General features: G+C 36.5%; 1 protein-coding gene across 2 annotated transcripts in view; it reads right to left on the bottom strand.

Moving 5' to 3' along the window:
- The window catches only part of SRBD1 (S1 RNA binding domain 1), a 247,656-nt gene that overhangs the window by 18,064 nt on the left and 215,701 nt on the right, over positions 1-13,891 (bottom strand). For both annotated transcript variants that reach the window (XM_007190081.3, XM_057558645.1), the window contains exon 19: positions 12,336-12,518. In XM_007190081.3, coding sequence (XP_007190143.2) covers positions 12,336-12,518 — 183 coding nt within the window. The remainder of the gene's footprint in view (positions 1-12,335; positions 12,519-13,891) is intronic.

Genomic DNA, 13,891 nt, shown 5'->3' with positions numbered 1-13,891 from the left:
TAATGAAAGGAATTCTTTTCAGTGCAATACTCAGGAAACATCATACCTGCAGCAGAACAGCATAAAGTTCTACATACTCTATGTGAAGAATCCATTTCTTACAGATCCCTTAATAAAATAAATAGGCAAAGTTTCCTTTATTGGAGGAGGTAATGTTTTCTCCAGAAGAAAGAGAGAGTCTAATTTCAGCCATGTGATGATAGAGAATAACAGTCAAAGCTAGCATATTACAGATATTCTGGGGGTTTTTTTCCTTTAGAAGCACACAAAACACAAGCCTTGTTACATTTCTGTGCTGAACACAGACTGTCTTTAAGGGTATGATTCCCTTAAATCTGAAAGACCATTATTATTACATTTAAATCTGGCTCCAAACTAGCTTTTTAATTGTGAGCTCCGGCTTTGGAGTGTCACAGATCTGGTTCAAATCTTGGTTCCACCAGCTGACTTATCTTAGGCAATCTACTTCACCCATCAGAGACTGTATACCTAAAGAAGTGGGAATATTAATAGTACTAACCTCGTTAAGATTGCTGTGGGGTTTAAACAAAATGATGCTTCTAAAGTGCCTGGTAATGAGGAAATATTCAATGAATGTTTGTTTTTATTGGACTATTAACTAATCCTCAAATCTGACCTGAGCTATATTTTCCGGTCTCCAACCCTTTAAACATCTTTTTTCCTCTTTCTACTGGCTGAAAGACCTAGCCCAAATGTCACCTCCTGCAAGAAACCTTATAAGAAACTCCTATCTGGAAATGAGATCTTTCTCCTGTGAACAACTTTGTGCTTTGCAAAGGACCCTTATTAATTATTGACCTCTACTATGGTTATTTGTGAATAAGTTTCATCCTCCCTATTTTGGTAGGCTCCTTAGGACTATAAATCACCTCTATTCATTTTTATATTCTTCAGGCCCCACCACAGTGCTTTGTACATTTGAAGTGATGAATGAAATCATCAGCAATAAAATTCACAGAGTAAAAAATGAAACCATAAAGAACATGAAAAAAATATGGGGAACACTGAATTGATCTTAGAAATCAGGTATCTTAAGAGAAGATCAATTTGCATAAAAGCAAGAAAAAGAATAGTAGGTTTACTTCATAAAAATTAAACATTCATATTTCAAAAACATAATAGCATTATAAGCAGATAGAAAATTAAATAAACTAGAAAAAATTCAGCCCATACAACACTTTAATATTTAATAGAGAATCCCTACATGTAAATAAAACTTTTAAGTAATATAAATAATAAAAGTAGTCAAAAAAAAAGTAGACTTTTAAAAAACCACTTAATGACTAACTTAGGTTACAAAATACCATGATCTCAGTTTTCTAAAATATGAATGTGAGAGAGAATATAATAAATACAAAAGTAAAAAGACTTAACGGCTTCACATTTTGTTGTATTTCTGGGAGTGACATCATGGTAGGGTAGCATTAAAGCTATTTATGTTCCTACTGCTTTTCTAATACAACTAAAAATGAAATTTACTGCAATGGAACTTACTTTTACAGAACTGAAGTCAAACCAGTGATGACCTAATCACATCCATCGTGGGCTTTTCTTCCTCGGGAAGACACTTTTTTAACACTATATGAAAGTTTGAACTACCTATATGTTGCGTGATGTCTCTACTAAGTATACTTGAAAGCCAGAAAAGACTATCACAGTTCCAAAGTGGATAATGGGGATGGTAAGCAAAAGTAGATAAATTACCAGTTTGTCTCCAGATTTTAAAGGTCAGGAGTTGAACTTCATGTAGAGAAATTTCCCATGAAAAAGTCCTCAAGTACCCTGCTTCTGAGAGACAAGCCTACTCCCAAAGGAAGCATAGTGAAGGGTGAAGTCACTGGTAGGGCTTTTATGCTCCACATGCATAAACTAGCCCATGTGAAAACTGGTAGGGAAGTCGTGTCTGACAGGAGAAACTCAAGATTTCTCAGGCTTGAACACTGCTGGTGGCATTGCAAATCAGTATGTTACTTGGCAATGTATATTAAGAGCCACATAAACTTTCAAACCCTTCGGAAGAGTAATTCCACTTCTAGGAATCCATCATAAGGAACCCCTACTAGTACTACTATTACTAAACTACAGTTCAATCACTTGATGGAATATTATTTAGCCTTTTAAAAAGGGATATGCAGAAACCAAAAATTTGTGCTTATATTAGAAAGCAAATAGAAAAACTTATAAACCACATTAGAACTACATCATAGAAACAAACAAAAATTAAAAAAAGACACTGGCTTTGCACAGAGCAAAATGCTAATTTAGTGCTCATGGAGATGTCAATTGTTGCAAGAAGTCTATAAATCCATGTGTACATATGCCTCTTCTCAAACAACAAACACTAAAAATACAATCACTATAATATGAGACCACAATTTTATTTAATATTAAAAAAATGAGAACCACGTGCTAGGATTAAGAATGGAACAAGGATGCGCATTCTCACCACTCTTATTCAACATAGTACTGAAAGTCCTGGCCATTGTAATAGGCAAGAAAAAGAAATAAAAAGCATGAAGGTTAAAAAAGAAGTAGAAAAGCTTTCATCTATTTGCTGATAACATAATTGTTTATATAGGGAAATTTAAAGAATCTACAAACACATACTAAGAACTAGTAAGTGAATTTAGCAAGGCCACAGGATACAAGGTTACTATAAAAAAACAACTGTGTTTTTACATATTAGCAGCAAACAATTAGCAACAAGTTAAAAAAATTCCATTTACAATAGTGCTGAAAAGAATAAAATACATTTAATAAAACATATGCAAGACCTCTACACTAGAAACTAAAAAACATTGTTGAGAGAAATGACAGAAGATCTAAATAAAAGGAAAGAAAATAAGTTCATGATGAAAAGACTAAATAAATATTATGAAGACATCAACTGTTCCTAAATTCACCTATAGAAATGTAATCCCAATCATAATCCCACAAGGTTTTGTTTTTTTTAATGTAAATTGACAAGTTCATTCTAAAATTTATAGGAAAATCAAATCATCTAGACTATTCAGAGCAATATTAAAAAAACAAAGTTGGAGGACTGACACTACCTGACTTAGAAACTTAGCATAAAACTACAGTAATAAAGATACTGTGGTATTGACAAACAGATCAATGAAACAGAATAGAGAGCCAGAAATAGACCCACACTTACACAGTCATTTGACTTTCAACAAAGGTACAAAACAATGGGTAAAGGAAAGTTGTGTTGTTGCTATTGTTTTTCAAACTGGTGCTGGAATAACTAAATGTTCATAATGAAGAAAGAAAATGAACCTTGACCCCTACTTCAAATCATACACAAAATGTAACTTCAGATATATCACTGACCTAAATGTGAAAGTTAAAACCATCAAGCTTGGGTTTCCCTGGTGGCACAGTAGTTAGGAATCCCCCTGCCAGTGCAGAGGACACGGGTTCGAGCCCTGGTCCAGGAAGATCCCACATGCCGCGGAGCAGCTGGGCCCGGGTGCCACAACTACTGAGCCTGCGCTCTAGAGCCCTTGAGCCACAACTACTGAAGACCGCATGACTGGGCCTGAGCTCCGCAGCAGGAGAAGCCACCGCAATGAGAAGCCTGTGCGCCACAACTGGAGAAGGCCTGTGCGCAGCAACAAAGACCCAATGCAGCCAAAAATAAATAAATAAAATAAATTTATATTAAAAAAACCCAAAATTAAAACCACCCAGCTTTAAGAAGAAAACACTGAGGAAAGATTCATGACTTGAGGTAGGCAAAAGTTTCTTAGGACAAAGAAAGCAGTAACTTCATATAAAAGAAAAAAATGGATAAATTAGACATCATCAAAATTAAAAACTTCTGCACATCAAAAGATGTTAATAAGAAAATAAAGATGTAAGCCACAAACTAGGACAAAATATTTGTGGAACATATATTTGACAAAGGACTAATATGCAGAATATGTTTTTAGGGGGCAGAGTCAAGATGGCGGTGTGAGAAGATGCCAAGTTAGCGTCTTCTCCCCACTAGGGCACCTGCCAGCCACTGGTGAGGGACCCTGACACCCAAGGAGATGGGAGGAGCCCCCAAGTGAACTGGTAGGACGTGGGGGACAGAGTGGGGAGGAGAAGTGGAGGCCAGACAGGATCAGCGCCCCTGAGGCCAGGGAGATCAGGAGAGGTAAGCAGGAGGAACCCTCCGGAGGAGCAGGAGAGGAGCTGAGGGTGACTGCCCATCCCACTCAGGCCCGGGGAGCCTGCTGAACTCCCAGGCTGGTCCCCTGTCCTCCAAGGCACCCCCACCTCCCTGGCCGCATTGGTCTTGGGGGCATACGAAGGAGGCCAAGGGGAGTTCAGGAGAGGCAGGCAGGAGGGACCCTCCAGGAGGAGTGGGAGAGGAGCAGAGGGTGTTTGCCCTGCCCACTAGGGCCCTGGGAGCCTGCTGAGCTCCCAGGCCGGTCCCCTGCCCTCCAAGGCCCCCCTAACCCCTGGCCACATTGGTCCTGGGGGCATAGGAAGGACGCCAACGGGAGGACAGGAGAGGCAGGTGGGAGGGGCCCTCCAGGACTGGAGGAGCAGGAGAGGAGAGGAGGAGCAGGAATGCCCCGCCCATTCGAGACCAGGAAGCCTGCTGGGCTCCCAGGTGAGGTCCCCCGCCCTCTGAGATGAGGGGTGGGGGGACACACCTGGGCCCCTTCTGTTCCTTGAGCCTAAGCCCCACCCCCCACAGCCCCCAGGGCCTTTTCCAGCCCTGTGGGTCCTAAGCATAGGCCCCACCCACCACCCAAACCTTGCCCTTGCTTAGGCCCTGCCCTCCACAACCAAGGCCTTTCCCCTTGCCTTTTTTTTTTTCTCTTTTCCCTCCTTCTCTTTTTTACTATTGTGGTACTGTTGTACCTTCCGGTTGTTGATTCACCTATATTTTTATTTTTATATTCTTTCTAACATATCTGTTAGTTTCCTAGCCTAATTTTATTTTTTACTTTGTTATTGTTCTCTCTCTTTTTTTTTTTTGCCACTGCATGCTGCTTGCAGGATCTTGCTTCACGAGGCGGGGGTCGGGCCAAAGCTCCTGTGGTGGGAGCTCCGTGTTGGAACCACTGGACTAAGAGAGAACCTCAGATCCCAGGGAATATTCACTGGAGTTAGGTCTCACGGAGGTCCTCATCTCAGCACCAAGACCCAGCTCTACCCAACAGCCACCAAATTCCAGTGTTGGAAGCCTCAGGCCAAATAACCACTAAGACAGGAATACAATTCCACTCATAAAAAAAAAAAAAAATGAGACAGCAAAAAAAATATGTCACAGATGAAGGAGCAAGGTAAAAACCTACAAGACCAAATAAATGAAGAGGAAATAGGCAATCTACCTGAAAAAGAATTCAGAGAAATGAGAGTAAAGATGATCCAGAATCTTGGAAACAGAATGGAAGCATGGATTGAGAAAATACAAAAAATGTTTAACAAAGATCTAAAGAACTAAAGAACAAACAAACAGAGATGAACAACACAATAACTGAAATGAAAAATACACTAGAAGGAATCAATAACAGAATAACTGAGGCAGAAGAATGAATAAGTGAGCTGGAAGACAAAATGGTGGAAATAACTGCCGAGGAGCAGAATAAAGAAAAAAGATGAAAAGAATTGAAGACAATCTCAGAGACCTCTGGGACAACGCTAAATGCACCACATTTGAATTACAGGGGTCCCAGAAGAAGAAGAGAAAAAGAAAGGGTCTGAGAAAATATTTGAAGAGATTACAGTCAAAAACTTCCCTAACATGGGAAAGGAAATAGTCACTCAAGTCCAGGAAGCACAGAGAGTCCCATACAGGATAAACTCTAGGAAAAACAAAACCAAGACACATATTAATCAAACTAACAAAAATTAAATTCAAGGGAAAAACAAAAAAAAAACATACAAAGGAGTCCCCACAAGGTTATCAGCCGATATTTCAGCAGAAACTCTGCAGGCCAGAAGGGAGTTGCAGGACATACTTAAAGTGATGAAAGAGAAAAACATACAACCAAGATTACTCTATCCAGCAAGGATCTCATTCAGATGCAAGGGAGAAATCAAAAGCTTTTCAAACAAGGAAAAGCTAAGAGAATTCAGCACCACCAAACCAGCCTTACAACAAATGCTAAAGCAACTTCTCTAGGCGGGAAACGCAAGAGAAGAAAAAGACCCACAAAAACAAACCCGAAACAATTAAGAAAATGGTAATAGGAACATACATATCAATAATAACCTTGAATGTAAATGGATTAAATGCCCCAACCAAAAGACACAGACTGGCTGAATGGATACAAAAACAAGACCCATATATATGTTGTCTACAAAAGACCCACTTCAGACCTAGGGACACATACAGACTGAAAGTGAAAGGATGGAAAATGATATTCCATGCAAATGGAAATCAAAAGAAAGCTGGAGTAGCAATATTCATATCAGACAAAATAAACTTAAAAATAAAGACTATTACAAGAGATAAGGAGGGACACTACATAATGATCAAAGGATCAATCCAAGAAGAAGATATAACAATTAAAAATGTTTATGCACCCAACATAGGAGCACCTCAATACATAAGGCAAATGTTAACAACCATGAAAGGAGAAATTGACAGTAACACAGTAATAGTAGGGGACTTTTAACACGCCACTTACACCAATGGACAGATCATCCAAACAAAAAATAAATAAGGAAACACAAGCTTTAAATGACACAATAGACCAGGTAGATTTAATTGATACTTATAAAACATTCCACCGAAAAGTGGCAGAATACCCTTTCTTCTGAAGTGCACATGGAACATTCTCCAGGATAGATCACATCTTGGGTCACAAATCAAGCCTTGGAAAATTTAAGAAAATTGAATTCTTATCAAGCATCTTTTCTGACCACAACACTATGAGACTGGAAATCAATTACAGGAAGAAGATTTGTATAAAACACAAATACATGGAGGCTAAACATGTGCTACTAAATAACCAAGAGATCCCTGAAGAAATCAAAGAAGAAATAAAAAAATACCTAGAGACAAATGACAACAAAAACATGATGACCCAAAACCTATGGGATGCAGCAAAAGCAGTTCTAACAGGGAAGTTTATGGCAATTCAATCTCACCTCAAGAAACAAGAAAAATCGCAAATAAACAATCTAAGCCAACACTGAAAACAACTAGAGAAAGAAGAACAAAGAAAACCCAAAGTAAGTAGAAGGAAAGAAATCATAAAAATCAGAGCAGAAATAAATGAAATAGAAACTAAGAAAACAATAGCAAAGAACAATAAAACTACAAGCTGGTTCTTTGAGAAGATAAAGAAAATTGATAAACCCTTAGCCAGACCCATCAAGAAAAAAAGGGAGAGGATGCAAATCAATAAAATTAGAAATGAAAAAGGAGAGACCACAACTGACACTGCAGAAATACAAAGGATTATAAGAGACTACTACAAAAAACTATATACCAATAAAATGGACAACCAAGAAGAAATGGACAAATTCTTGGAAAGGTACAATTTTCCAAGACTGAACCAGGAAGCATTAGAAAATATAAACAGACCCATCACAAGTAATGAAATTGAAACCATAATTAAAAATCTTCCAACAAACAGAAGTCCAGGACCAGATGGCTTCACAGGTGAATTCTACCAAACATTTAGAGAAGAGCTAACACCCATCCTTCTCAAGCTCTTCCAAAAAATTGCAGAGGGAGAAACTCTCCCAAATTCATTCTATGAAGCCACCATCACCCTGATACCAAAACCAGAAAAAGATATTACAAAAAAAGAAAATTATAGACCAATATCACTGATGAACATAGATGCAAAAATCCTCAACAAAATACTAACAAACAGAATCCAACAACACATTAAAAGAATCATACACCATGATCAAGTGGGATTTATCCCAGGTATGCAAGGATTCTTCAATATATGCAAATCAAACAATGTGATACACTACATTAACAAATTAAGGAATAAAAACCATATGATCATCTCAACAGATGCAGAAAAAGCTTTTGAAAAAATTCAACACTCATTTACGATAAAAACTCTCCAGAAAATGGGCATAGAGGGAAACTACCTCAACATAATAAAGGCCATATATGAGAAACCCACAGCAAGCATCATACTCAATGGTGAAAAACTGAAAGCATTTCCACTAAGATCAGGAACAAGACAAGGATGACCACTCTTGCCACTCTTATTCAACATAGTTTTGGAAGTCCTAGCCATGGCAATCAGAGAAGAAAAAGAAATACAAATTGGAAAAGAAGTAAAAGTGTCACCATTTGTGGATGACATGATACTATACATAGAAAATCCTAAAGATGCCACCAGAAAACTACTAGAACTAAACAATGAATTTGGTAAGGTTGTAGGACACAAAATTAATGCACAGAAATCTCTGGCTTTCCTATACACCAACAATGAAAAATCAGAAAGAGAAATTAAGGAAACAATCCCATTTACCATTGCAACAAAAAGAATAAAGTATCTAGGAAAAAACTTGCCTGTGGAGGCGAAAGGCTTGTACTCAGAAAACTATAAAACACTGATGAATGAAATCAAAGATGACATAAACAGATGGAGAAATATACTATGTTCTGGATTGGAAGAATCAATATTGTGAAAATGATTATACTACCCAAAGCAATCTACAGATTCAATGCAATCCCTATCAAACTACCAATGGCATTCTTCACAGAATTGGATCAAAAAATTTTGCAATTCATATGGAAACATAAAACCTCGAATAACCAAAGCAATCTTGAGAAAGAAAAACGGAGTTGGAAGAATCAGGCTCCCCAACTTCAAAATATACCACAAAGCTACAGTAATCAAGACAGTATGGTACTGGCAGAAAAACAGAAATATAGATCAATGGAACAGGATAGAAAGCCCAGAGATAAACCCATGCACATATGGTTACCTAATTTATGACAAAGGAGGCAAGAACATACAATGGAGAAAAGATATCTTCTTCAATACGTGGTGCTGGGAAAACTGGACAGCTACATGTAAAGAATGAAATTAGAACACTTCTTAACACCATACACAAAAATAAACTCCAAATGGATTAAAGACCTAAATGTAAGACCAGACACTGTAAAACTCTTAGAGGAAAAATAGGAAATACACTCTTTGACATAAACCACAGCAAGATCTTTTTTGACCCACCTCCTAGAGTTACAGAAATAAAAACAAAAATAAACAAATGGGACTTAATTAAACTTAAAAGCTTTTGCACAGCAAAGGAAACCATAAACAAGACGAAAAGACAACCCTCAGAATGGGAGAAAATATTTGCAAATGAAACAACAGACAAAGGATTAATCTCCAAAATATATAAACAGCTCATGAAGCTCGATATCAAAAAAAACAAACAGTCCAATTAAAAATGGGCAGAAGACCTAAATAGACATTTCACCAAGGAAGACATACAGATGGCCAAGAGGCACATGAAAAGATGGGTCAACATCCCTAATTATTAGAGAAATGCAAATCAAAACTACAATGAGGTATCACCTCATGCCAGTCAGAATGGCTATTATCAAGAAATCTAGAAACAATAAATGCTGGAAAGGGTGTGGTGAAAAGGAAACCCTCCTGCACTGTTAGTGGGAATGTAAATTGATACAACCACTATGGAAAACAGTACAGAGGTTCCTTAAAAAACGAAAAATAGAATTACCATATGATCCAGCAATCCCATTACTGGGCATATACCCTGAGAAAACCATAAATCAAAAAGAGACATGTACCACAATATTCATTGCAGCACTATTTACAATAGCCAGGACACGGAACCAAGCTAAATGTCCATCGACAGATGAATGGATAAAGAAGATGTGGCACATATATACAATGGAATATTACTCAGCCATAAAAAGGAACGAAATTGAGTTATTTTTAGTGAGGTGGATGGACCTAGAGTCTGTCATACAGAGTGAACTAAGTCAGAAAGAGAAAAACAAATACCGTATTCTAACGCATATATATGGAATCTAAAAAAAAAAAAAATGGTACTGATGAACCTAGTTGCAGGGCAGGAATAAAGATGTAGACATACAGAATGGACTTGAGGACACAGGGTGGGAGGGGGAAGCTGGGGTGAAGTGTGAGTAGCATCGACATACACTACCAAATGTAAAATAGCTAGCAGGAAGCAGCAGCATAGCACAGGGAGATCAGCTCGGTGCTTTGCAATGACCTACAGGGGTGGGAAAGGGAGGATGGGAGGGAGGCTCAAGAGGGAGGGAATATGGGGACACATGTATGCATATGGCTGATTCACTTTGGTGTACAACAGAAACTAACACAGTATTGTGAAGCAATTATACTCCAATAAAGATCTATTAAAAAAGAAAAAGAATATGTTTTTAACATTCCCACAACTCAATAATAAAAAAGGTAAACAACTCAATTAGAAAATGGCTAAATGATATGAACAGATAGTTCACAAAAGAAGCTACACAAATGGCTAATAAGCACATGAAAAAGTGCTCACTGTCACCAGGGAAATGCAAATTAAAACCACAAAGAGATACTACCACATACACACATATACTAGAATGGCTAAAATTAAAAAGACTAACATCAAATGATGGCAAAGCAAACTCTTAGCATTGTTGGTGAAGTGTAAAATGGTACAACTACACTGGATTGTAGTCTAGAAGTTTCTAAGAAAACTAAACACTCACCTGATTTATGACCCAGCAAATCCTCTCCTAAGTAATTTTCCAAGATAAATGAAAAAAAATGTCAACAACAACAAAAAATTATACAAGACTGTTCATAGCAGCTTTACTCATAATAACCTAAAACTGGAATAACCAAAAAACTGGAAATAGGCAAGCTTCCTTCAATAAGGAGAATAAACTATGGTATAGTTATACAACGGCATATTATTCAGCAATAAAAATATTTATCCATGTTACAACATGAATTAAAAATAAACATGTTGAAAGAAGCTTTATACAAAAGAGTACACTGTGTGATATCATTTACATGAAGTTCAAGAAGAGGCAAACTAATCTTTGGCTGAAGAAATGAGAACATATGGTTAGTGTTGAGAGGCTAGGCAGGGATTTTCTAGGAAGAGGTACAAGGGAATGCTCTAGGATGATGGCAATGTTTTTTATCTTGATAGAGGTTTGGGTTACACAGATGTAGGTATTTATTTGCCAAAATTCAGCTCTTGAACACTTATAATTAAAATGTATATGAATTTTACTTCAAAAGAAAAAAAATTAGGAATTATTGAGTTCTAGTTAATGATATACATGCCGAAGTATTAGCTGACAGTGTGTTGATGTCTGCAATTTTCTTTAAAATATATATAAAAAAAGAGATGGACTCATGGACAAATAGATGGGTAGATAAGTGGAAAAACAGGCATAGTAAAATGTAAATGATAAAATCTGGATGTGGGTATACAGGAATTCACTGCAAAATTTTTTTTCAACTTTTCCCTATGTTAAATTTTTTCATAATAAAATGTTGGGAGAAAAACAGATACGACTGCTTTTGATGTTGACAGAATATTATTTTTTACTTCCTTTTTTATTTTCTAAGTTTTCTATAATGTGCAATAGTCTTTACGATCTTAAACATTTTTAAAAGAAATTACAATTATATTTCTTAAAATAATCAAATATAAATTATTTTTAAAACAAGTTAAAAATCTTAGATTCAATGAAAATTAAAATATCCACTATTTTTAAACTCACTGTCATTTAATTCACTAAAAGCCTTAAAATATTTAGTTATGTAGGAAGTCACGGTTTTTGAACTAATTAATTTTGAACTAATCAAATGTGGTATCAAAGTTTTCTCTTTTAATGTCTAATATTAAACTTTCCCTTGTACTCAAACCTCCCCCTGTGTTAATTAATGCATGCTCATTAAAAGTACATCATTTCTTAAACTCTATAATAACTAAGCAGGGCAACATTTCTTAAGAAATCTGAGAGTAGGCTGTTTACTAAAGGGCTTTATCTTTAGATAAGCACAAGCTTTAAGCCAGGTGCTAGTCATTTGTGTCTTGTTAATTTCCAAAACAAACAGAGGAGAGTGCCATGCTATTTCCATTACACACACTTCACCATTAGGACCAGGGTTTATGAGCTTGACATTGTTCCAGGAATAATGGTTTCATTCCTCACTGAAATAAGATAATGTGCCACATAACTCAGCAATGTGGAACTTCTGAAAAACGTTGTCATGTTAAACATGGTCATATTTTTAAAGTCTCCATTATGCCAAAACAAAGGCCATTTGCTGTAGAGAACTCACTCTGGGCACAGAAAACTCTTACATGGGCCTCAGACTTACCTCATCGCTATGTCATATGATTCTGGGTGAATACAAGTTTGGTCCAAAGGATTTGGCTTTAGTACAGCATTCACTGCAGTTTTGCTCTTCTTCTTGCCTTGCTTCTCATTTGTGACTTCAACACCTGCTGAAGATGCCACAGCAACTCCCTGCATTTTGCCTGCAGATTCAGTTTGCTGACGACTGTAACCATTCAAAACAACATATGGGGCGGGCGGGGGAGGGTTAGGGGGTGGGCAGAAAAGAGTCTTTAATTAAAAATGTGCTTATTTCTCTGCCATACAAATATACACAAACAGCAACCAGATTCTGACCATTCACTTCACAGAAATTACCACTTAGTTTAAACACTGTTAATAGGGTTTTCTGTTACTTAAAGCCAAAAACATTCTTAAGTGATTCTGTCTGTATAACTGGCATTCTAGGAGAGAACAGAGAGAAATGGAGGAAAATTAATTAAATAAGGAGGAGAAGGTGATTTCTCAGAGGTGAAGAAAAAGCTCCCCAAAGGAATCTACTGAGTATAAATTAGAATGAATGGGAAAAGAATGAAAAAGACATTTTGACATATCATGGGGAAACTTTAGAATATAATTTTTAAAATTAAGAGAGAAAAATAAAACAGATTATTGAAAGGAACTAGAATCAAACTGGCATCAGTTTTCTCACTGACAAACATCAGATGCCAGAACACAGTGGAATAATATTTTAAAAGTCTGAGACAAAATGATTTTGAATCTAGAATCATATACCTAGCCAAAGTTGCATTCAAATTAAAATCATTTTCAGACATGTAAGGACTGAAGTACAACCCATATAATATACCCTCTCTGAAAAGAGCTTAAGTATACTCCAGCAAAAACAATGAATTCACGAAAAATAATAATGTGGGCTACAAGAAACAGTGATGAGCACAGAAACCATTAAAAAATTATTAGGTTAAATAACTGCTCATGAATAATGTAGAAAATATATTAAAAGGACACAGTCTGAAACTAAAATCCCAGATCATCTCACCATAGCACATAGTGTTGAAGGGAGGAAGATCGGTAAAGAGACCTAAGGTTCTAGTCTTCTCCAGGAGGAGGACAGAGAAACCTATTAACTCCAGAGACCAATCCAAATCAAATTTAAAGATAATCACCAGAAGAATAAAAGCAAGATATACAAGCTGAAATCACTAAGAGGAGATAAAGATGAGTAAGGAAGACAAGAAGAGAAACAGGGAGAAAATGTGTTAACTGATAAATCCAACAAACAGCATGAAAGGAAAAGAATCAGAAGGCATGAAGAGAAAATATAAAATAAGAGGGAAGATCAAGTCCAAACACATCAATAAATATAATAAATGTGAATGTATTAATAAGACTGAGCAAACCTAGAAAATCTATTTGTTTATAAGAGTCATAAAAAATTGAATGTCATAGAAAGTTTGAAAATAAAAAATACCAAGCATATTCTGAAAAGGCAGATATAGCAACAATGCCAGCAAACAAAACAGATTTCAAAGTAAAAAACATTCAATGAGATAGCAAGAGTCATTCTGAATAACAGTA

Source organism: Balaenoptera acutorostrata, chromosome 12 (genome assembly GCF_949987535.1).
Source record: "Balaenoptera acutorostrata chromosome 12, mBalAcu1.1, whole genome shotgun sequence".
Taxonomy (NCBI): domain Eukaryota; kingdom Metazoa; phylum Chordata; class Mammalia; order Artiodactyla; family Balaenopteridae; genus Balaenoptera; species Balaenoptera acutorostrata.
This window is presented reverse-complemented; position numbering and strand designations above follow the sequence as displayed.